Source organism: Alternaria ventricosa (genome assembly GCF_023758065.1).
Source record: "Alternaria ventricosa strain BMP 2768 chromosome Unknown scaffold_3, whole genome shotgun sequence".
Classification (NCBI taxonomy): Eukaryota; Fungi; Ascomycota; class Dothideomycetes; order Pleosporales; family Pleosporaceae; genus Alternaria; species Alternaria ventricosa.
The window spans coordinates 1,752,411-1,776,801 of NW_026055683.1; the positions used below are offsets into that span (position 1 = coordinate 1,752,411).

General features: G+C 52.8%; 8 protein-coding genes across 8 annotated transcripts; 3 read left to right on the forward strand and 5 right to left on the reverse strand.

Annotated features, from left to right (window-relative positions):
* Positions 1-823: 823 nt before the first annotated feature.
* J4E93_002533 (uncharacterized protein) lies at positions 824-1,501 on the reverse strand (the record flags this gene model as incomplete). Its single annotated transcript, XM_049340476.1, has 1 exon — positions 824-1,501. The coding sequence occupies one exon, from the start codon at positions 1,499-1,501 to the stop codon at positions 824-826; it is 678 nt and encodes a 225-aa protein (XP_049202798.1).
* Positions 1,502-3,109: 1,608 nt separating this feature from the next.
* J4E93_002534 (uncharacterized protein) lies at positions 3,110-5,030 on the forward strand (the record flags this gene model as incomplete). The annotated part of the gene is made up of 6 exons (XM_049340477.1): positions 3,110-3,293; positions 3,354-3,898; positions 3,951-3,962; positions 4,011-4,138; positions 4,363-4,704; positions 4,844-5,030. The coding sequence occupies 6 exons, from the start codon at positions 3,110-3,112 to the stop codon at positions 5,028-5,030; spliced, it is 1,398 nt and encodes a 465-aa protein (XP_049202799.1).
* Positions 5,031-6,632: 1,602 nt separating this feature from the next.
* On the forward strand, positions 6,633-7,793 carry J4E93_002535 (uncharacterized protein; the record flags this gene model as incomplete). Its single annotated transcript, XM_049340478.1, has 1 exon — positions 6,633-7,793. One exon carries the CDS (start codon positions 6,633-6,635, stop codon positions 7,791-7,793), a length of 1,161 nt encoding a protein of 386 aa, XP_049202800.1.
* Positions 7,794-8,803: 1,010 nt separating this feature from the next.
* On the forward strand, positions 8,804-10,150 carry J4E93_002536 (uncharacterized protein; the record flags this gene model as incomplete). The annotated part of the gene is made up of 1 exon (XM_049340479.1): positions 8,804-10,150. The coding sequence occupies one exon, from the start codon at positions 8,804-8,806 to the stop codon at positions 10,148-10,150; it is 1,347 nt and encodes a 448-aa protein (XP_049202801.1).
* Positions 10,151-10,622: 472 nt separating this feature from the next.
* On the reverse strand, positions 10,623-11,169 carry J4E93_002537 (uncharacterized protein; the record flags this gene model as incomplete). The annotated part of the gene is made up of 2 exons (XM_049340480.1): positions 10,623-10,909; positions 10,968-11,169. 2 exons carry the CDS (start codon positions 11,167-11,169, stop codon positions 10,623-10,625), a joined length of 489 nt encoding a protein of 162 aa, XP_049202802.1.
* Positions 11,170-12,897: 1,728 nt separating this feature from the next.
* Positions 12,898-15,720, reverse strand: J4E93_002538 (uncharacterized protein; the record flags this gene model as incomplete). Its single annotated transcript, XM_049340481.1, has 8 exons — positions 12,898-12,997; positions 13,051-13,446; positions 13,496-13,633; positions 13,681-15,187; positions 15,237-15,370; positions 15,435-15,540; positions 15,597-15,635; positions 15,684-15,720. 8 exons carry the CDS (start codon positions 15,718-15,720, stop codon positions 12,898-12,900), a joined length of 2,457 nt encoding a protein of 818 aa, XP_049202803.1.
* Positions 15,721-16,901: 1,181 nt separating this feature from the next.
* Positions 16,902-18,859, reverse strand: J4E93_002539 (uncharacterized protein; the record flags this gene model as incomplete). Its single annotated transcript, XM_049340482.1, has 3 exons — positions 16,902-17,173; positions 17,226-18,415; positions 18,474-18,859. 3 exons carry the CDS (start codon positions 18,857-18,859, stop codon positions 16,902-16,904), a joined length of 1,848 nt encoding a protein of 615 aa, XP_049202804.1.
* Positions 18,860-19,396: 537 nt separating this feature from the next.
* On the reverse strand, positions 19,397-22,968 carry J4E93_002540 (uncharacterized protein; the record flags this gene model as incomplete). Its single annotated transcript, XM_049340483.1, has 9 exons — positions 19,397-19,600; positions 19,649-19,815; positions 19,867-22,102; positions 22,153-22,170; positions 22,220-22,267; positions 22,316-22,456; positions 22,508-22,558; positions 22,609-22,728; positions 22,780-22,968. 9 exons carry the CDS (start codon positions 22,966-22,968, stop codon positions 19,397-19,399), a joined length of 3,174 nt encoding a protein of 1,057 aa, XP_049202805.1.
* Between the last annotated feature and the right edge of the window lie 1,423 nt (positions 22,969-24,391).

Consider the following 24,391-nt stretch of genomic DNA (forward strand, 5'->3'; position numbering starts at 1 on the left):
CGGGTTCGTGACAGTCCGCGGGGACCGACAAGAAACCGTTTCGACGATCGATCGACCATCACGAACAGCAGAGCTGCGCCGCCGCCAGCGCAAGCACCTCCACCCCCACAAAGAGAGCGCAGCCTGAGCCCGTATAGCAAGCGATTGGCCTTGACCAAAGCTATGCAATCAGGGTAGACAGAACCACGCCTTACAAGAACAGGCCTGCAGCCTACATCAACTTAAAACCCCACGAGATAGGCGACTTGGCGTTAATGTAGGCTGCAGGCCTGTTCAGGTTTTTTCTTGTATGAAGTGGAACAGAGGTTTTGGTGTCTGGGGAAGTGGCCAAAAATGTATATCGGCACTTGGAGACTCACAACGAAAGTAGACGGTGAACAAAGGAAAGTAGTACCACAATGGGTCAGGGCGATCAAGGTTGGAGGCGCTATGTTGGCTTCTGTGGGCTAGGGGTCTGGGACTGGACCAATTTCAAGCATTATGGGAAGGCGTCTCGTAATAATTTAATTGTCAAACGAATAGAGTCAAATAAGCTTTTGCATTGTTCTTTTCGATTCGTTATACGCCTCCTCTTTCTTCTTGTATAAATGAGTGTGGTATGATACCCCTTCCTTCTCTTCTCGCCTCATCTCATCACCGTCCCATGTCTTGACATGCCATCTGCCATGTTAATTCCCCCCCTTCAGCAATGTCAATAAAAGATCTGCTCATGGTTAATTACCAGACGAATACCATAACATACCGATTCCAACCGTGGCAGCCCTTCGTTGATGAAAGGCTACTAATTGTATGAACGAGGCCTCAATTGCGGATCCGAGGATTCTCAGTTGAAATCGAAGACCCACTGTCGTATCGAGATAGGATCGCGACCGAACGAGTCTTCTGTAACGTTCTCTTCCATGTCGTTGACGACTGTGGAGGGCGACTGCCCATATACCCACTTGAAAGCATTTTCAATTATTCCAAGATCGTCATCCCCATAACTATCGTAAATGAGGAATCTCGCTGCGAAATCGTTCCGAGTCTGTTGATGTTGGATATATTGTCCAAAGGTGATGTTGCAGCGTTCCCGAATTTTTCCAAAGTCTGCCATGGCCTTCAGGTAAAATCTCCCGAAAGCGAGCGCTTGGCGGCTCATCAAGTCAGCGCGCTGTATCTGTCCGAGTACATTGATGTAGGCTGCCTCAATGATAGCGTGTACCAGGTCCGAATCCGTCGAGCTTTCTAGACAATGCAGGGTGAGGCTGGCGCATATGTATAGCTTCATGGCGCAGTCCACGATGAAGGCCAAGAGGACTGTATCAGGCTTGTTGAACCTGCCATGCTCGATTAGCCCCAGTGACCATAGGGTCTCTTCAGATGAAAACCATGGTGTACCGTAGGGTCCTGGTCGTGGCATGAAGGTGTTGATCGAGGGTGCGGTAGGGGCGCAACATAGGGGCAGCACCGTCGTACCACCTCTGGAAGACCTCCGGGCTTGCTGATTAGAGGTTCCGAACATCATGGCGTGATGACCCGCTCCTTCCTGGGCCGATTGCATATGGAAGCTGGATTGATGTCGACGTGCGAAGATCTGACCTGGCTGAGGATCTGGGTAGAAAGACATACTGAATGATTCTTAAGAAAAGACGACAGTACCCTTGCGATATCGGAAAGTCTTTATACATGCTATCGATTATTATCTGTTGACTGCATAATTGATATTATGGTTGACTAGTAATTTTGAATGGGGTGCATGGAGAACCTTGGTTGACGCGAGCAAGACACGCAATACTCTAAGACGATACTGGAACATGATGTTCCTTTGCACAAATCAAAGATGTGATATGAAGTATCTCCCGCGGACTGTACACAATGATGATGAGTTGTGTTGTTGGCCAAACCCGCCCGAGGTCATGACGCGAGGACGGACGGCAATTGCGAGCTAGGTAAGCTGCTAGCGCGCCAAGCAAATTATTCGTGTCATTCAATTTTCTCCGCGAAGCTCCTGCTCTTCTTTTCTTCACATATTGTCAACGGTCTCCAATAACCCTAAGGTCCTTCCTTTACGAATGGATTTGCCTTTTCCAGAGCAGACCCAGAAGAAATGCACAGCCGTTCTAATCCTGCAACTCGTCCACGTCGACTTCGGTCGGTATTGGAGTTGCGGGTTCGCTTTAGGCCAACATACTTCGGTGCGCACCAATCTCAGGGGACTTGTGATCCTGGTGTCCACGTCGCCGTGATGAAGAAACGTAGATTTCATCGCGGAAATGATTCCCTGATGATTATTATGCGTGGCGTTGGTCGCTATATGCGCTGACCCGTCACGGGTATCTAGGTCCGCCCCCAACTACTAGTAACCATAAGCTGCATGGAGCTGAAAAAGGAACCAACCATCCTTGGTGATTGGTTTGCTGCCGAAGTTCGTTGTCGTGCGGATCTAGACTGTTGGGGTCAATGGCAACGAGTAATGCTGGGACACCCAGCTGAAAGACATCCCCGCGCCTCCACCTTGTGTCACTCCACAAGAAGCGAGATACGCAGCTTTGCATTGGCGGACAAGAGAGCGGCTGAGAAGCGGCTTCGGATTCAGCCTGAGTACGACGCCAGACCACTGGTTCCAATAACGGCATTTTCGTATCCTGTTGCTTTGATTCGGTCGTTCATTCCACACGCGGTATTCGTTGCAGCAGGGCATTCTTGGCAGGTCGGCGCCGCATTCTCGCTGACTCTAAACCAGACCTATGTCTTTCTTGGGTCAGACGCCTCTGTCGGGCCTGCAGATCACTCGTGTTTCCTATGCTGTGACTCCATTGGCGACCTGCGTCCCACCGCTGCTTGTATGGCTGAGTAGAGGGTCGCCTAGCAATATTACGATGCAGTCAGATCGGTAAACCGGATTGCATCCCAACGAAATGCGCCACGAACGACATTCGCGGACTTTCCACCTACACACTCCTGGTGCCTTCTGTGAAGCACGATCACAGGCCTACACATCTCCGCTCCAACGTCTGCGGCCCGGCCCTCTTTCTACGGCATCCTACAGCTGTCATTGCTTTGAAATACAAACTTCTCGCATTTCCTGCGTCTCACGTGTGCATGTTCAGGAACGTCATGAATGCATATCATGGCCTTCAATCTTCCAGGCGTGCTTGTTCTGCTTAGCCTAGTCACCCAGTCGTCATCACAGCAGGATGATCCCGTCAAAGGATTCTGTCGACGATGGGGCCACTCAACGGCGCAGGTCGACGCAAGGCTATACATCGATGGCGGCATGATCGGACAAGTCCCCTTCAGGTCAAACTACTCAAGTAAGTGAAGGGTGATATATTCATAGATTCTATTTCAGCTGTCTAACTATCGACCCCTAGATGATTGGCTTTTGTTCAGTGATTTGAACACTTCGACCAACGATGCGGGAATGCCAATGCAGTCCGCATACTCGAAGCCCGGTCATATACCTACCGTTTCGGGCGGCTATACTTGGGCAGATGAAACGAACAAATGCTTCTATCAATTCGGTGGAGAATTTGCCCCAGGCACTAGCCCCATGGATTTCAGCATGTGGACCTACGATGTTCTTCTCAACCAATGGAATACTACTGTAACAATTGGCGAAAAGGACCCACAACGAGTATCGTATGGCGCAGGAACGCAAGTCGAAAGTCGTGGGCTGGGGTTCTACTTTGGCGGCTGGCTCAGCAACAAAACAACACCCGGTTGGACTGGACCTCCAATGGCTACGAGCGGGCTGGTTCGGTTTGACATGTCTACCGGAGATCTACAGAATACAACCGGTCCAGATGACATTGGGAGAGCTGAAGGACAACTAGTATATCTACCTGTGTCGGATAGCGGCGTGCTCGTTTATTTCGGTGGCATCGAAGACTCGTACCGCAACGGCAGCTTTGACGCAGTAGGTGCAGATGAAACCTCAGCTAAGTCTCCGTGCTAACTAGTCGTATCAGGCAAACATGAGTGTATGTCATCGAGAGAGCTGTTATGTTTGGCACAGCTAATCCGTCCAGACCATACATGTCTACGACATGGCTTCATCGAAATGGTATACACAGACTGCTTCCGGCGATATACCTGACACCCGGAGGCAATTCTGTGCTGATGTCACCTGGCCCGATGACCATTCGTCGTTCAACATGTAAGAAAATCTTTCTGGTCGTACAATTGTGGAACACCTGAAGCCGGCTCCTGAGATCGTCGATATACAAACAAAAGAAAGGCCATCGAAACTCAAGATCCCCCAAGATGGTTCAGAGTCTAAGAAGTCGCTGGGATATCATACGCTGCCACTGTTGCAGTATCGTCTGTAGACTTAGTGTATAAAGTGTGCTATGTCGATCGACTTATGCTGACGCGCAACAGATATCTATATGGTGGATACGGCTTCGAAAACGCAACAGCGTACGACGATGTATACATCCTATCGCTTCCATCATTCACATGGATCAAGGTCTTCAGTAGTGATGAAGTTCCCTCTCAAGTTGGTCACGGCGGTTGTAGCGCAAATGTCGTCAACCACGCGCAGATGTTAGTCATAGGTGGCTGGTTTCCCCTCTACGACAAATGCGATGCGCCCGAGGGACAAGGACAACACAACATGGTTTTAGGATATAACGGTGGGGACTCGAAGCTTTGGGATAAGTTCAGCCCTCAGCTAGACGACTACGTAGTACCTTCACCTATTATTGCCGCAGTTGGAGGCGGGTACGTCTTTACGGGCCATCATCCAAAGTTGCCACGGCTAATAAGAACAGGCCTACCGGAGGCGCTACAAAGACCTCGCCAGCAACCTGGGGTCATCCAGATCTCGCTACTTACTATACACTCAAACCTACTTTCACAGCAAGATCGGCAACTCGCTCTCTTCCGTCGGCTACGGAATCAGCATCTGCTGGAAGCTCAAAGAAGTCAAACATAGCAGCCATCGCTGGCGGCACAGTTGGAGGATTGGTGGCACTGATCGTCATTCTGTGCCTCATACTGTTCTGTTTACACCGACGAAAGAAATCTTTGAAGAACAAGGAGGGTGAGACTCCATCTAGTCTCCCACCTGCAGAACTTGCCGTCACAGTCCCCCAGGAGATGGCCGACACAGATGCTAGCAAGTATGTTTCCATGCACGACCAGGCAGACTCTATCGCTCTTGCTCACTATCCTGGTCATGTTCAACAACACTCACACTCCGCTAGCCACGACTACAATTCGCCCTACTCGGCTCAAGGCCCTCCCTCGTACGGTCACGCTCCCCCATACATATCTCCTGTTGAAGGCGGGCACACAGGTCGGTCACCACCTGGAGAGCAATTCTTCACCGACGACATTCGCAACTCTCCGCCAGGTGCTTGGAGCACCCAGGTTCAGTACCCTCACTCTATACTGAGCCAAGATGGTCAGAATTCGTATCCCACTCCAACCACAGCACGACAGTCTCCGAGTGATGCGCCTCAACAGCACGCTCCAATCTACTACCCACGACCCAGCGATCCATCGACGCGTGCGCAATACTCTCCACCTTTGTTCTCTGACAATCGAGGAAGTCCGGCAAGGACTCAATATAGTGGCGACGAACAACCCCGCAACATTAGCACTACGCACACTCCTGCGCAGTTCTACGCTCAGTCACCACCACACGGTTCCCCTGGGAGAGACAACAGAAGACCTATTCAAGGAAGATTTGTGGAGGAAGGACACATGTGAGATGGATACATCTTCAAGCTATTTACGAGTTTGTCGAAGGAGCTTCTTGGAATCCCGGTACATAGCTATCATACCTCAGCAGTGGAATATAAACTTTCCTCAACACAGCTGTTATAAATCCCTTCTGCCAGGCCACAGCTAGAATATACGAAATCCGGAGCCAACTCTTCCATGGAGAAGTCTAATATCCATTTACGTATCGTGCATACGCAACTAAATTTGGATACGGTAACATCTCGGGCCATGTTCTCATTGGAAAGAGCGCTTCCACTGCCGCCATATCTTCGCTTGTCCAGTTCACTACAAGATCGTCCCATGCTCTCACATCGAGGGCCTTGTCGCACTGTGCTAAGTGGAAAAGGGCGAGTGCGGAATCGAGTTTGGTTATTTCCCATTCGATGGGCCAGATGTCTGTGATGTCGTCTTCACGAGCTACCGGCATATCTTCGATAGAGAGTAGGTCTATGCTGGTAGTCTGCTTCTGCGTGTTTGGAAAGCGATCGGTCATTTTCAGCGATATATGGCTACTAGGATAGATACCAATAATTAAACAGCGAATTGGTTAAGAAGAAAGAAATTTGCCTGTAATGTACCCTTCAAAGTCATCCAAGCCATCACAATGGACATGTTGTAGAGGTTGTGAAGCTGTCAGCCTTCGATCGAACTTGCTCACAAGCGTGACGACAGATTAGATTACTAGGAAAATTCTGCTGAGAATCAAATGTGAAGCTGTACTGTTCTGGATCAAGTGAGTGTTGAAGGCTGACCGTCATGTGGAAGTTGGGGATTCAATACTAGCGCGTTAACACGTGTGATCGCGCCTCAGTTCCGCCGACGTTCACACGTCACCCACACGTTTGGTCGAATGCGAGGACACATGTCCTCAGCGACACCACAGCCCTCGCCGACTCGCCCATGATAACGCGACACCTACAATGTTCAATGTGCGCTCGATTGTGCTGCTGGTAGTGTCCTACGTCGTCATCCCGCGCCTGACGTTTCTCCCCCAGAATGTCCACTCCATCCTCATCATCTTCGGGCCCTTCCTCATACCCCGCGTCCTCGACTGGATCAACCTCGCGCGCGCAACCGGACGAAGTGTACCAATACGGCCGACGCCCCCGAGAGTCCAGCATGCGCTGAACTTGCTCTTCGCGAGCGCTGTCGCGTGCCTCATCCTCTCCTTGTCGCGCTTCGCGCCGGACAACATATTCCTCAAGACACAGAGCCACATACGGACCGAGACCAGTGTCTTGTTTGCGCGGCTACGACATCTCCGGCCGCTTACAGACGAGGACGATGCCCTAAGGACAAAGTTTACCTCGAGTGTGCGCAACAAACTGCTATACCTGGCATATGGCCCGGACACGCTGTTGAACTGTGTCTGGTGCACCACAGCCAACGGAAACGACCAGCAAAACCACTTCTTGTATTCGCTCCCCAAGATCGTCACATCGCACATCTTTCAACTAGGGGTTCTTGGTCTCGCGACATCATCGCTTGTGGGAAGCGAAGGCTCGCGGTTCCGCACACACGCAACGATTGTGGGACTGCTCATGATGGTGGTGGAAGTGTGGTACATGGGCACGTACGACATCACGCTCAACAAGCGCGCACAGTATGTACAAGACATCGATTCAGCCTACTGGCGTGTCCGCTTTCTGCGCTACGTCACCTTCGCAGTGGTTGACATGGCTTTCGCATTTGTCCTCTGGGCTACAAGCACGAACCGCTGGCTCGCCAAGCCTGTTTCCATCGCCGAACGCATCGAAGCAACCACACGAACGTCCGAAGACACCTTCAACAAGATGCGCGCGCTTGCTCTACTTACAAACTCGGTAAACCGCGATCCAGCGTTGCGAGGCGTGCGCGAGGAATACTGGAGGACGGAGGGCAAGGTTACAGCGGAAGTCGTGCAGGACGAACTTGTGACGGAACAAATTAATGCTGCCATTAGCAGAATGGACTTCAGCACGCTTGAAGGACGAGTTGGCGAGGTTGCAGATGGTATCATGAAAGGCATCGATAGTTTGAGGGCAGGTCATACATTGACGGCGAGTCAGGTCAGCGATACGTCGTCATCTCCGGCATCGTGAAGTTCACTTTGCGACGGATAGAGGTGGTGGCGGGCTATGTACGGAAACTGTTGTTTTCAACAGAAACCTATACAGAAGTACGTGCATGCATCGTGACGGGGCCTCGGTAGATAGCGCCATTGAAAAGACTGCAATCGGCATGGCCGTCCTAGAATATGATACACTGTTGTTTTGAAAAGGTCACTTGAGCATTTTTTCCCTGCGGTGAAGTTCCCCATCGCTTGTACCGCTGATTACCGAGCTACTTCGCCCTCTCCCACAGGACTCCAACTTCATGCTCTGGGTGTTCAGTCCGACATCGCAGATACTGCGCATCATCACTCGTGCTACCCCGACGTTCAAACAGGCCCGATATTGCACCGCTATGTTATACAACCCCCCATCTCCATGTCCGGGGATCGGACGCGCGAACTGGTCGCGGATACTAGCGGTAGGTACAAGGATACCGCAGGCTCGGCACACACGCCCTACGCCCGCCATGCGCATCCTTAGTCCTCAGGTACGCTAACGTCACGACCCCGGTTTCGACGGCTTCTGGAAGACGCGTCTTTCGGCGCTCTCTTCGACGGCAAATTGCTTGTGTGATGTCCAACCAACGGTAAAGACGTTTGATGTCATAGAAGGAAGAGGCAAATGGGTGCAATCAGTCTCCAAACTGGTTTCTCTGGAGAGAGGGTCCAAATCGGCTGCAAGTGGAACCCTTTATCTTTGCATTCTTGAAGAGAACACACTAGACCGCCGCCGTAATCCGCAGGCGGCTGGGCAGACATTACATCGATGGATCGTTCGGGTAGGTGGGTTTGCTCCCGCGCGTGTGATAGGGACGCGTGTGACTCTTGACCGAAATTTTTCAAGGCCTTTGTATAAGAGCACGTCAGGGTACCCATCTTCTCATTCCACATTAGACTGCTTACTTCCCCTACCACACAGAAGCAACCGTAGACTCTATTCTCACCCGTTGCTATCTCAATTGACAGCTTAACGACCACTCGATCTTACACTCAGCAATCATGGCACCCAGCGCCGTCACACCCCCGAACCATATCGAGACTGTTACCGAACTCACCCAAGACGGTATCAAATCTGCGCTTCTCAAGAACGCCCCAGCACAAATCGACTCTGCATCCCTCACAAACTCCATCACAGCCACATCACCAAACGAGCCCGCAAGCAAAAGCCAAGATGTCGTCGACGCACCTCTCGCTGAACTCGATGCCTCCAAGGTTTCTTGCACATACACCAGCACCCCGCGCTCCGTTCCTGCTGTAGGCTCAGCAGAGATGGCCAGCCAGAAGGTTTGCACCGACCACATGGTGCAAGCTCAATGGAACGTCGAGTCCGGCTGGGCAGCACCTGAGCTGAAGCCCTACGGCCCGCTTTCTCTCGCACCCACAGCCTCATGCCTGCACTACGCAACCGAATGTTTCGAAGGCATGAAGCTGTACCGCGGATACGACGGCAAACTTCGTCTCTTCCGCCCTGACCTGAACTGCCGCCGCATGCTCATGTCCACGAACCGTATCGCTCTCCCCGCATTCGACCCCGAGGAACTCCTCAAGCTCATTGTCAAGCTTTGTGCAACAGATGGAGCCAAGTGGCTCCCCAAGGACCGACCAGGACAATTCCTCTACATTCGTCCCACCATGATTGCTTCCGACCCCGCTCTCGGTGTTGAGCGACCAAAAGAGGCTCTTCTGTTTGTCATCCTGTGCTGCTTTGCACCCATGGGCGACATGAGCGGTGGTATCAAGCTGCTCGCTTCCCAAGACGACATGTGCCGCGCATGGCCCGGCGGTTTCGGTTACGCCAAAGTTGGTGCCAACTACGGTCCCTCGCTGGTTGCCCAAGGCGAAGCGAGAAAGCGGGGATACCACCAGATCCTCTGGCTCTTCGGCGACGACTGCACCATCACCGAGGCAGGCGCGAGCAACTTCTTCGTCGTGTGGAAGACCAAGGAGGGAAAGCTTCAGCTTGTCACTGCCGACCTCAATGAGCGTATTGTCCTCGATGGTGTCACAAGGAGGTCTATCCTAGAACTCGCCCGTTCAAGACTCACTTCTTCCTCCCCTTCAGCCGATTTGGAGACTCTCGAGGTTGTTGAGCGCAAGTTCAACGTCTTTGAGATTGAGGAAGCGGCCAAGGAGGGCCGTCTTGTCGAGGCTTTCGCGGCTGGTACTGCGTGGTTCGTCGCTCCTATTAGCCAAATCCACTTCCGAGGAAAGGATATCGAGGTCCCTATGGTCAAGGGCGACTCTGGCGCGTACGCGAGCTACTTCAAGAACTCCCTCAAGGGCATCATGTGGGGTAGCGATGGTATGGAAGGACACGAGTGGGGCCGTGTCGTCGACGAGGAGTAGATGTGTTGACACACGTGGTGTTAGAGTTGCATTTGCATGGAAAAATGGCGTTTGTTTCTTTCGGTGGTCAGCCATATCTTTCGGTATTAGGCAAAAGCGAGGAGCAGAGGAACTGTTTAGTTGTACGTGCGTGTCATTTCCTTGCAATAAGGGTTGCTGAGAATATAGAGACTAGATGATCAATCAATATTCAAATTTTACAAGACATCACCTGCATTATTCTCACTATCTCAATCCGGTTACTCACATCACACTTTCTTGTACAAATCATGAAGTATAGACCTGTCTCTTCGATATCGAGGTATTGAAGAGTCGATTACCACAACAATAGGACGAACATCACAACACACACACATCACTCAAGCACGCAGCTCAATACACCCAACCAATCGCCAACACTTCGTATCCCCGATTAAAGATTATCCTATTCACAACTACACGAACCACAAGTCCATCTCTCGAACATGCTACTCTACAACAGACCAGCGAACATGGCAACGATGGCAGCACCGGCAGGGACACCGAAAGAGCTACCGGCACCCTCGAAGCTGCTGGCAGTCGCGCTGGGCGCAGACTCGGACTCGGATCCAGTGCCAGTAGCGCTGGTCATGGCGCTGGTAGCGCTGGCAGCGGCGTGGGATTGTGTGGCAGCGACGCTGGCAACGGAAGCCATGGAGGAGGAAGCAGCGGCGCGGAGGGGCTCGGCGGCACCGCAGTAGGAGGTTACGGTGTTCTCGACGGGGGGCTTGTCGAGGGAGTCTACAGTAATGGGTTAGATCATCTACCAGCTGTTCTCTTGTTCAGTGGATGGACTTACCAGGGCAGTTGTTGTAGCAGACGAGAACGTCACGGTAGACGTCGCAGAGGCAGATGAAGTCGTTGCCGTTCTTGTTGCAGTCGTCGATACGAGATTGGTAGCCCTGGACACAGGTGTCGACAATGTTCTGGGCGTCGCACTTGTCCTGCGCAGCAACGAAGCTGGCAGTGGCGGCAAAGGCAATAGCGGTGATGAAACGCATCTTGATATTCGACGTTTGGATTCGGAAGTGTGAAGTCGGTATGGATATCGAGGGCGTCGGTTCAAATTAAAAGGGTATTAAGCTGTAAAACGTTGATGCCCAAAGCGAATGGTGGGTATCGTAGTCTGAGTAGTGAATATCACCGAGAAAGGTAGGAGACGGATAGACTTCGAGGAGTGCGACGACGAGAGAAGAAGAGGGAGAGAAGAGAGCAAGACGACAGGGAGTAAAGAAAGGCCATGATTTAAACTTTCCACCCCTCGGGAAACCCGCAATCCCTAATCCCCTCTTGTCAAACACCAAACAAAACCAATAACCTTAATCCCCTTTCCCCGGAAGTACCAAGACTGAGAGTCAAGGCGAACAAAAGCATCAGTGCTTCCCCTTGCCGCGCATCTCCTCAAGACACGGACTAACGCCGTGTCGCTTAGTGTGTGCCAGGCTCGGAAGATAATAGCGGAAGAGAGCTGCTTTAGCGCGCCGGACGCTGTCTCCTCCCTCCTAAAACTAAAATTAGTGATTTCAATGCACCAAGAGCGTATTTTTTTGGCCTCTTGTCTGCTGTATCCACTATTGCTTCCTTCGCCGGTCGAGGTAGGTGGGTAGGACGCAGCTGAGCTGGCACATGCAAACACAGCATTGCCCGGCAACCTGCGTGGGCGTGTGGTGGTGCAAGGAGTGAAGACGACGCCGGAGGGAAGCCACAACAGAAGCAGCTTGCATTTCGCTTGTCGAAGCTACCCGAGTCAGGATCTTAATTGGCCAGCGGGCATGATGAACGCCAGGGTGCTGGTCACTTCACGAACCAGCGACGGGGATCAAAGCCGTTGCAAAGGGGATGGGCGCCAAGAAGAGGCTATAATACGGCCGCCGGAACTGCGCCCCTTCCTCTATGGCTCGATGCTTGCAGCTAGCTAACGATCTATGGCGCATCTCCGGACTTTGCGAGATCTTAACATGGGCAACTATACATCGTAAACCCACATCTCATGACATGCTGCTATGCATTCCGTGTCCATAATTCGGCTTCTGCCGAAGACGTTGCGGTTCTTCGTTGTAAGCTAGCGTCGATGGAATTGTTACCCAACAAATAGCCTCATCGTGGTGACTGATCGGCAGGCACGGGCGTTTGCTCCCCAAATCTCGCTATCCACGCGCTTGAGGCCCGTGGCTGGCACATGTAGATGAGTTCCCGATGATTTTGGAAATTACATTGGGAGATCATGTGCCGTGCCGCGATGGACTGATATATGTTCCTCCGGATTACCTCCATGAGAGGCGATCAGATTGCTTAGATTCATGTGAACGATATCATGTCACCAAAAAAGTAGCATCTGAAACCTGGTACACGCCAATTCAACATACATCAGACGTATGAAGATATCACGTAAACTCTTTTCATACCTCATCATCCTTGATTGTCGCAGCGCCCATGTAAGAAAAGCGCTATCCTACTTCCAATCCTCTGAACCCCAAACGCCACATGCACACGTGCAAGCAATGCAAATATGTCCCACGCATACGCTGGAGGTGAGCCAGATTAGAGACAAGTTCTGAAAGCCAGGTATCATATACCATCCCAAGGAGCGTGCTCTCGCCATATACTAATAATGCTCCTTTCCTTTCGCAGATTTTGTACAAGGACGACAACGCCATGTAGTAGTCTTCCACACTTCCTCGACCGCAAATACAGTCAACGCGTACGGCTTCTCCGGGACAGCAATGTGTTTATTCTTGTCCGAAACCGACGGTTTCCTCAACGGCAATTGTAAGTTTCTGGTTGAGTGCTTCGAACGTTTTGTACGGTGGTAAATCGAGACGGTTGAAACTGAGCATCTTGTTAGCAGTTGACGCGTGTATTGACTTGGATGGGTATCGTACCATGTATGTGATTTTGGCAATTGGTTGGGCTCACCAGCCTTTTCGATTGTGAATCTTCTCGGTCCATCACTACCTTGCAGATCCTTGAATCCGTTGACGGGGATACGCGATGTACCAGTAGCGAATTGTAGGAGACGGGACTTCTGCTCAGCGTCCCAACTGCGAATGCACTTCCAGAAGTTCTGGATGACCTCGTCGTTCTCGGTGTAGCCACGGTAATCGGTGTGTTTCTTCCAGTCGTCGACGTCGATATCCGCAATACCACCGATGAGCAGTTCGAGCTCACGTTCGTCAAAGACGTTCACAAGATCCGCAGGGATGAGTTCGTGGAATCCGGTGATGAAAGCCTGGAATTGCTCTTCAACTCGTTTCTGGATGCGCCATTCGGTGATGAGCCTAAGCAATTAGTACAGCTCTGGAATTAAGCAAGGTTGGGGTTACATACTCAACGTATTCGTGTTTGTTTTCGTTAGTCACCTCGATGTCATCACCGCCGGGCTTCAGCTCAATGCTGACGGTTTCACCGAAACGTTCGTCGTCGGTTGCAAAGGTCAGCTCTAAAGCGTCTGTGATATCATTGTTCCTACAGTTGTTAGCTCATGTCAACTTGCAGCAAAATGTTGAACTTACAGCATCCATTCCAAGTTGCGATGGAAATCCGCATCGACACCCTCCATATCCTGGAGAGCGACCTTCTTCCTCAAGATCATCTTGTAGAAAGCTCCGATGAAGAAGGCATCCAAGAAACGGCGGTGGAAAATGGCCAGACCAACAACACGACCAATGAACTTAAAGTAGTTCAAATGTTCGGGGTTAATGCCAGAATGAGGGTTGATCTGAAGGGTGTAGTTGTCGTGTGCAGAGTATTCGAACAAACAGTAGAAGGGGTTAAACATCTCGTGGGAAAGCAGGAAGAAGAATTCTCGAGAAAGACCTCCGTAATCCAGACCGTCTTCACCGTCGAACTTGATCATTAGTCGCTTCTTGAGATCGGCAGCACTCTGGCGCATAATCTCGTGGTAAGAATCTTCGAAAATATGCGTTCGGCGCACCTTGACGTGACATTGGCCACTGACAATGCGCAGTGCGGGTTGCGATCTGAAGTAGATGAGCTTGCGACGGAAGTCGCGCTTGTACTGAGGTACGTTCTGGTCCAACGAAGAAGGCAATCTCGGATCGTCCCACGTGGTGGTCTTCGTGTTATGGTCCACAAAGTACACTCTGGCTGTGTTGGTGAGGCGCATTTCCCATCCAGATGGTAGTGGTCCAAGTTGAGAGACGGGCTGTTGTTGAATTGTGCTTCCGTTCGCGGCCTGACCACCGTACATCCTAATGTACTGTTGTCGGCGCGGATCCACCCAAGTTGTCGTTCGCGTGTTGTGATCAACAAAGTATGGCCGACCCTCGGGGGTATGTCGCTGCTCCCAACCAGACGGGAGCTCTCCTGTTCCAGCAGTGGTCGCTCCAGTCGCCATCATGCTTGCGGCGTTGGCTGAGCCAGCGGGCGGCGATGGCTGGCGCTCGGTGAGGGTGGGTGAGTTGGCTCCCGTTCGGTCTTCGGGCAACATGCGGTTCTGATGTCGCATGCGCTCCTGTTGAGTCTGCGCAGCTACATCTCGGCGCTGGTCTGCTTCGTTGAAGCCTGCGCCTGGCCTGATCCAGGTGGTCTGCCTGGTGTTGTGGTCGACGTAGTAGGTTCGCCCTAGGTGATCCTCACGGCGCTCCCAGCCATTCGGTAGTCTTCCTTGCGCATCCTCAAAGGCGCTGTATGCACCACCGCTGTTGCGAGCTGGGTTTGCTCCATTTGGCGCGGGACCAGGTCCAGCGGGCGGGCCGGTTGGCGTGCCTGCTGGAGGCGCTTGGCTGAGACGCTGGGCGGCAGGTTGGCCGGCGACTGATGGTCGTTGCTGACCAGGGTATACGTCAGGAGGGTGGAGGTTCGTCGTCGACTGTTGTGGAGTTGGCACAGCGCCAGCAGGAGCCCCGTTTACGGATGGGTGCGGGGATGCGGTCGGGCGGGTGGCGTTCTGGCCGCCTTGGCTGATGGGCGCGGTGAGGTTAGTAGAGAGGTTGAGGATAAGCTTGCCGTGGACGACCATGTTGTCGTTTGACTTTTTCAGGTCGCGCGTGAGCATCTCTGAGGGGTTGTTAGCATATGGCGCAGGAGCGGCATGGATCAGGCCTACCATCCCCGCCCGCGTCGAGGTCTATCACCGACCCTATGCGGACATTGATGACGCCCAGGAAGCCCTGGTCCTTCTTCTTGAACTTCTTCTGGTCAAAGATCTGAACCGCGAGGACGCTCTCTTCGTTCACTTTCCTGTGTCGTGTGTTAGCGTCATGCGAAAGCGTGGGAGGCGAGGGGAGGGCCCGGGGCAGCGTACATGTCGAAGCTCTCGTTCCAGTAGGGGTTCAGCGTCTTCTTGATGACGCTCGTGGTGCGCGTCTGCTCGCCATTGATCGTGGCCACGGCGAAGGGGTCCGGAAATCCTGTAGCACATGCATGAGCAACGTGACGCCATAGGCCTGGCTGGGGGCATACATACGGAATACATCGCGCTTGTAGAGCCCATCGGCGGCGATGACTGCATCGTGTCAGTGTCGTCTCGGGGGTCACGGGAGGTCAGACGTACTGGTGATGCGCAGGTTGGGCTGGCCGGCGCCGTCCATGATGCGCGGATATGCAGCGCACCAGCAGGGCGCGCGGGTGCGTGAGGGCGGGAGCTGGAGAGGACGGTCGGGGGGCGGCTCTCAGAGCTCGCGGTGGTATGGGGGGCCTCTTCGCGGAGGGCCGTCGTGGTGGTGATGTATGGCGTCTCTGGGCTGCGGCGGAGCGACGAGGGTACAGTACACCAGTACTGGAGGAGGCTGTGCGGTGCCAAAGCAACCGTGCGCAGTCTACAAAGGCAAATGCGGCGGGCGTTCACGGTCCTGCCCGAAGAGCTCCCGGCCTGCGATGGCAGTCGCTTATACAATCCTTTGCAATCGCTGCCAGTCTGCGTCCCGCCTGTTTCTCTGCTGTCCAGGCCCGGCGGCTAGGGCGTTGAGCGCTGCGGCGTGAACGATGCGATTGCGCGAGGATGCCTTGTGCTGCCTTGGCGCTTGCCCCGCCTGGTTGGAGACCGATGCGAACTGCTGACAACTGGAGCCGAACGACTTGCGATATATGCTTTCCGCTGAGGATTGGGTTCAGAATAGTAGCAACAAGACTTCTGGCAGGTGTACTCCCTGTCTGGATGGCGAACGCGTGTCTGTCAGGATTGCGTTTGCCCTCGAGACGCATGGCATCGATGATGTCAAACCCGCCCGACCTCCCTGTCACCGCCCGCTAGCATATCCATGGACCGAAATAACAGCGTCTCCCTCGACCACATCTTTGCTGCCGCACATGGTGCTGGAACCGTCTCCAGTCCCATCTACCTTTTCTTGGTCTCATCCGTACATGTTTCGAGCTTCTGGGCGCTCGCTGCAACGCCTCAGCTGCACCCCATCAGCCGACCTCGCCTCAAACACTTTGTAAACCACCAGTCAAACACCAAGACTATCATTCGTCTGGACCCGAGCCACATGCAAGGCCACACATTCCTGGGTAAACGGCACCGCCACACGTATGGTCCAGCTCAGATCACGTTCCGCCTGTTCCGTATTGCCGTATGCTCAGGCCGAGTGGGTACTGCCGCCAGTTCACTGTAATACTGCACCGCCACATGTGCCCATCCAAACATGTCTATCGAGTTTCAGAATGAACTTTTTTCGCTGTACTCCTAATCTAGTGCGAACCATCCACCTGCTCCAATGCAACCATATGCTGAAATCTAATCTCTATCACGCCAAACTCCACGCTCATCGTCTTACTCTCTAAAACTATCCCCAATCTCGATCTTCTGCATACCCAACAGCGCCCGTAGTTTGAGGTACGTCTCGTATCCACTCAATTGCATTTCGACTCGCATGTGTCTCGTCCACGCGCCCAGCCAGCTAAGGAAGTTGCTCGGCCAAAGCACGCTGCCGTTGAGGTTGTCCAGACTCTCTTCATAGACCGTACGACTAGCGTACCGGGCTAGAATGAGAAAAGTGCGCATGGGACCTTGGCGTGTATGTAGACCTTCGTCTAGAGAGCGCGCTTGAGGAATAGTTAGTATGGAGGTCTGATGGAGAATAATAGCACGACTTACTTAGATCGTTCGTCTTCAAAATCAACAGAATCACCCTCGGAACCTGTCCAAGCAGCTCAATCAGGCTCTCGATCAACCCGTCTCCCAAAGCATCTCCAATGACTTTCTTTTCTTCGCTGGTCCTGCTCGTCATCACACCACCTGTGCCACTCTCCTTCTTCGCCAGCACGGTATAGTCTCTTCCTGTAATTGCCGACGCGAATAAAGGGAAATGCTCTTCTTTGATCCCTGCTACTTGGTAGGCGTACTTGCGCATGCCAGCTTCATCAGCGTCCAAGACGGCGAGCCAGAGCTTTGCATAGTTGCGTCGCAGGGGCAAGGGGATGTCGCGATAGAGACCGTGATCGTATAGGATAACATCGAAGTTGGCCTTACCTCCGCGAGCGGGGTTGTGCCGTATAGCGATGTTTCCGCCGTGAGGGTCGCAATGGAGGGGTGCATCTCTGCCAAAGATCATCTCGTTGAATATCCTAGCTAGTGCTGCCGACACTTCATCCCTATCAATGCCATGTTCATCCAAGCTCTTGAGATCGTCTGTCCGAAATCCGGATACGTATTCCATGACCAGCAGTCGGCGCTTGGCCCAGAGAACTTTAGGTATGACGACGGGCACATCGCGGACGTGGGAGAAGTACTCTCGCGCGCGCATGGCGTTCTTCCCTTCAAGGGCGAAGTCGAGTTCTTGTGGGAGAGAAAGTTGCATTTCGTCGGATAGCCAGGTCAGGTCGTACTCGGGGAACCAACGCTTGAGCGTGGTGAAGGAGAAGCTTGTCAAGGCCAGGTCGAGTTTGGCCCATTCGTCCAGCGCGGGATGTTGTACCTTGACGGCGACCTTCTGGCCAGTCTCACGGACTGTTGCGCGGTGCACTTGAGCCAGCGAGGCTGCGCCTATGGGCTTTTCCTCGAACTCCGAGAAGAAGTCTGAGAGCTCTAGACCCGTGTCTCGACGGCACATGTCCTGTATGGATTCGAACGAGGATATCGGGCATTGGTCTTGTAGCGGTATAAAGGTATCGCACCATTCGTTCGGCAAGAGGTAGTTCATGCTGCTCAGATGTTGTCCCAGCTTTATGAAGATGGAGCCGTTCTTCTCGAGCGTGCGGAGGGTACGTTTGGCGCATCGGAGGTGGCAGGCTTTGAGTTGCTCGTTGTAGTCGGGCTCATCGTCACGCTTGAGTATGTCGCGATAGCTGTGGGAACAGGTATATTAGCTATCGAGTGTTCAATTGGACTGTACCAGACACATACTCTCTGATGTTGAGGACCAGCGTCGCAACCACCCTGTAGCTGCGCTGCGCTGCCACATAGGCGTGTTTGGCATCGTCGTTTACTGTGACGACAGCTGCGCCGATTGCGACTCCACCGCCAGTTATCAGCAGTCGTCTCCTTCTCTTGCTACCCTTTGAGCCCCTCCCCGCACCTTTGGCCGTGGCATTGGCTGCCTCGTTGGCTTGGCTTGCAAACGTCCTCTGCGCTCCCAGCCGGGTCGAGAATGCATTGTACCCGGCCGACGTGTTTCGCTGTTGCCATAGGCCTTGTCGCTGCGGTGTCGTGTGTCGTTGGGACCGTATACAAGCTCGGCAAGTCCACGTCCTTCGGAGGAGCGGACTAGTAAGGGCGCTCAGAGTCGACATTATGTGTATACCATGGTCGGCAGGGTCCAAGCACTGCAGAGAGTAGGGCGCTCAGACAGAGATGCGAAAGCGAACGACAAGCGGCAACAGACCATGCGCTTCTAGCCACAAATGTCGTCGTTCGACATTTTTCGATGGAGGCGTCGCGCGAATCGGAACGCGGACGCCACACCCTTGTCGGTTTGCGGCGACCATCGACACTGCCGAGCCCCATCACATGCTAAACCACCTTGCCCAGACACAGTACTGCTTGAACAATCTCACTTGCATATCAATTTTGCTAGCTTGACTACCTAGGTAACACGCGCCTGTAAAACATATTCGGTATCCATAACCAGCTGCACCGGGTAACAGACGCCGTCTAATAGTTACCACTCGTTAATGAAAGCATCATGACACCCTTCCTTCTACTGGTATAGTAATTTCCCCCGTAGGATATCCAGTCTATTGCGCAACGCCTGAACTGCATCATCATTATCCGTTCACCCATTTGCCCACAACCGATCCAGCAAATTGACCATCATCCCATGCCCATGTCTACATATCGACCGTTTCGTTGAAGCAGAGTACACCGTTGCCCTTGAGATAGCCATCGACTCCGTCAGGTGTGTTCTGTCGACGCGGATTTGCCACATGAAGGCTCGCGGGTTGGGCGGCATCTTCGGCTGGGGAATCGGTGATGTCCGTAACGAGGACTAGGCCGGCTGTTTTGATCGATTCGATCAGGGCAGGAGCGAGTGACTAGTCTTTGTTAGAATTGAACTGCGTATTGAGTCGTATTCCTCTCACCAGTAAACGTGAACTGCAAATCAGGCCCATGAAGTTGTTGTCTCTAGCGATCTGTACAGCCTCCTTTACAGACGTTGTCGTGCGGCCGCTGCTCTGAATGATGTTTGTATTTCCAGAAGGCGACTGCGAAGTGTCGGCTCCGAGCTCATTGCAAAGGAGAACGGGATCTATCTCAATGTTAGCATCTGTTGCATCGATTCTTTTATGACAGAACTCACAGTTGGGCTGTTTCCAGTTGATGACCGTGCAGATATCCTGGTTGAAGGAGCTAAACAGCACACTTCTCAGTGTCCCATCTATCTCGCCCGCACCTTGCTCCCTCAATTGACGTGCATGTTCAAAGACTACTGATAAGATCTTGTCTGCGAAAGCGTTCATGTCGTGCGTCGGGCCGAGCTTGAGGCGTTCTTCTTCGAGCCGAGATGGGAAGAGAACGTGCAGCTCCACATGAATGTGAGCCGGAAGTGCCGATAAGGCATCTTTCAGCGTAATGAACGACGATGCCATGATTTGGTAGATGTTTGGTATGTTGATCGAACCATTGTTGCCGAGTTCTGCAGCAAGTTGGTCTGCGGCTGTGGTTGTTTGCGCGACGCCGATCGCAGCGAATTGCGCATACGTAAGGATGTTGACCGGGACTTCTAGACCGTGATGATTGACCTTCCATCTCGGATGTAGCACCGGTATGCCATCTGCAGTCAGTTGAACAAACAGCCGTACATATTCACCAGACAAGCTGGAACCCGTGATGAGTGTGTGCGGCTGTGAGTCCAGTTGACTAGTAGCCTTCCAGTAGGTTGCAAAGTGTGTAATCTCGAGCGGTATTCCGTGGAACGGCTTCACCACCTGGAAGTCGAAGGTGACTCTGCCAATGGCTCGTAGTCTTGGGTCAAACAGTTCGAGATGCCATCGGCCCGTGCTTTTCGAACGCTCCGTAAATACCTTTGAAGAAGCCACACTGCGAGCGATAACCTTTGATCCTATTGTAGGGTACACGTCGAAGTCGATAGAGAAGGTATCGAGATTCTCGATCTGGAAAGAGATGACCTTGAACTCATCTTGTATGGGTAGCAGGATATTGCGTGGTATGAGATCGGAGCTCTTCGAAGAGATGGTAAGCCTCGCGGCAGGGTACTTCGATTCGTCATAGAATCGAATGGCGTCTTTGCCAACCTTCTCGAAGTTGATGACTACGAACGTCTTCGTGTCCAGGAAGTTGTGACCATATCTTCGGAAGGGTATGATCGGTGGTGGTAGGATGAACTCGGGAATGCCGTCAGGATCGCCTTCGATATCCATGGCTGTAGGCATTGAGCTGGATAGCTGAGAGGATATTTGAGGCGAAGCTTGTTTCTGTGTCATGAGCCCGACACCGCGTCCAACAGAAGCAAGCAGCTGCATGCACTCTAGATGCCCTTCCCATGTCGCGTAGTACATGGCAGAAAGACCCTTCTCATCCACAATGTCTACGTCGACTTGACATTGGAGTAGCGTCTTAAGACACTCCACATGACCCTCGCTCGCAGCGTGGAAAAGTGGCGTCCATTGATAGAGTTTGTCTGGTTGGTCGAGGTCGGCACCGTATTTTCGTAGCATTAGCAAGGCTTCTGGCGTCTTGCCCGATCGTGCCACCAAGTGTTGAGGGAACAGTCCTTCCGCATCCGAAAGCATCTCTGCTGACCTTTGTAGAAGGAGCTCCAGGATTTCTAGCGATGCATATTGGCATGCGAGATTGAGCGGCACATGCTCTCCAGGACCCAGACGCGTAAGATCAGCACCTCGCGAAAGGAGTATCTCCACGCAAGCGAGCTTTGAGTGAACGATGGCATGTATCAGGGGCGTGAAGCTGTCCTGATCCCGGAAGTTCACTGTTTCTGGAGCAGCGTTGATGAGTTCCTGCACCAGCTCCACGTACCCATGCATACAGGCGTAATGCAACGGTATCCTGCCGTACACGTCCGTCGCATGCACATCCACGTTACTCGACAGGCCAAGTTTGAGTACTTCGATCCTTCCGCTGATGGCTGACTTATGGAGACAATTTCGCTCGTTGATCTCATCCTCTTGCTGGAGATTCACAAGATTCGAGTCGAGCAAAATTCTCAGTGCAGACTCTGGCGCTTCGGCAACAGTGCTGAGGAATGCCCTAGAGATGTGGTCGCGTGCATCGGGGAGGGTCGATAGGCGGGCGAGGCATTCTTCGATCTTGCCTTGGTTGGCAGTGTTGATGGCTTGCACAAATTGGTTGTCGAGCTCGAGTTTCGCTTCGAAAGCAGGTTCGGAGACGCTCGGTTCGGCTGTGGGATGGGGGGCTTGCACTCCTTCGCCTTCAGCCCATCCTGAGAAATCAAGGAGTGCCTGGGTTGCTTGGTCGGACAGCGTGCTGATGACCTCTCGGTTGAAGCATGGTTGGACTTCGACGGCGCGCGCGAGGTAAAGCTGCTTTTCCCTTGACTGGTATGGAGTCAGCCAATGTCGGTGATGCGCAGGTGATGGTAACGGACTTTGGATGTTTTGTCCCACTAGGCACAGTTAGCAGGCCGTTGACGACAAAGGGTGGGTGCATCAAACCTTCTTGAGAATCTTTGAGAAGGCTGTTTCGTTCACTTCCACAAATTGCTAAGTCAGGTTAGTGGGGGCAGCCCCGAGTGCGTGCGGACCAATCACCTCAAGTTTGTTAAGATCCATGCTAAACTGCTTTAGCCCCTCCTCGAGGGCAACATATCGCGAGGATGTCTTGGAGACAGACTGCGGGTGTTGCTGCATGACTCTCTTCTTATCGAGAAGCGTGGTCAAGCGCAGACGCAACTGCAACAACGGTGAGCGCTGGGCACCCCACACGCAACGAATAGAACATACCTCTGCCTCTTTCTGTAGGTAGAACGTGTTGACCTTTTCGAGCTCACGTTCCTGCGCATCAAGTAAGAATCTATGTATATGTCGCTGGCACAAAGACCTACCACTCGGAAGAAGAAAGTGGCCTTGTTTGCCTGCAAAGACGATTGCGGATCCAGGGATTCATGTTGAACACCCTCACTCTGTGGTGGTATTACTGGGGTAGCGCTAAGTTTCTTGATGAGCTACGGAATTCATGATCAGTGAAGCCTTGATAGCAGGGAAAGCATAAGGACCTTCTTGAGTGCTTTGTAGTCGACAAAGCTGGCGGCGTATTCTGGAATTTCCAGTTGCCGTTTCTGGATGTGCTTTCCGAACTTCCTGGAAAAGCGTGCTGAGTCAGTAGTGTCTTCTTTGGAAGCAAGACTCGTCGATGAGGCTGTCTTTTTCAAAACCACCAGTGGGCGGGGTTGAAGGGTCTCCATATGATGGGGAGACGTACATGATGCTAGTAGCAAGAAGAAACTCAAAAGTGTTGTTCTCGAAGCCTCGCGGCAATGCGCATACGATGCACAAGCGATGGATCCAGTTCCGGGTTGCGTTGCAGATCCAACCATACAGGACCCACGATGTCAGGTGTGTGGTCTTCAGCCGCCGCCTATTCGGCAGTGGAGACAGGAGAAAAGCTCAAGACGTGATGAGGCTTGCTGGTGACAGCCCAAAGAACGGCCGTGCGTGGTTGGTAGGGAAGTCGAGAAGTGAAGTCACTCACGATGCAGCTGGCGGTACCCTGCAGTGGACCGCTCAATCCATAGACTCGCTTGGGCCTGGTCAGACAGCGTGTTAGCAGGTATTTGGAAGATGCCGAACGAGGGGCCTGGTTTGAGAACGCCACCGACGACTCATTGTAGGAGGGCCACGAGATTGTGCATACGCTGGCAGAAGGGCAGAATGCCCATGTCGTTCACACGACTGTAGAGCGCGGGCGAATCAGCGGGCGTATAGCCGCCACGAGGTTCAGCAACTGCTCACGGACGGATGTCGTTAGGTCGGTCGCATGGGGCAGGGGAGGTGTCGCATGCGGATATTCTGCCGAACAGTAGTCCCGTCGCGCTGCTAGGATGCTGCGAAGGATCACATTGCCCAATTGACGCGTCCGACGTTGTAGTGGCAGCGCCGCCGGGTTACGTAAGGGCCAGCTGTGGCTCCTGCTAGCTCAGCTAGGTAGCTCAACCGCAGAGGATTGCATCTCCGGGCACCTGATCGCGACTGCCGATGCACACGCCGCTCATCATGTTCGCACGCGCGCGCTGCTACAGCCATCATCGAGGCTCATCGGCATGTGGGTCTATACACACGGGATGGCAAGATTCTCCGCGATAGAGCCATGAATTCCGGCAGGTCTCGTCATCCTGCATGATGCTACCTATCTCATCTCCAACCTACAGTGGGACAGTCCAGGAGTGAGCTTTATATACACATGCGCAGTAGCCGCAAGGTAGTATCAAGGAAACACAAGTGGAAGATGATTCAATGCTTGAGCTTTATTCTCCACTCTCAATACGACGTTGCCTTGACGCCTACAGCGCTCCCTTCAGTTTTAGTCTGTAAGCCAAGCCAGGCTACGTCCATGCCAGCTAGGTAATCATGTATCAAATGAACAAGTAACAGGTCTATAGGGTATTAGACCAAAACGAACCCATTTTCCCACCCTCGCAAGTTTGCCGACACGACTGACTCTTCGCTTCCCATCCAACGCAGCGTTGCGACCGTCTCTTCAGTCACCATAACCACTGATACTCACAAGCCATACATGTCCCATCCATCGAGAGGATCGTCGGAGCGTTTGTTTTCTGCAGACTCGTGGGGAGCGCGTGCGCTATCATAGGGCGTGCGCGTAGCCACATT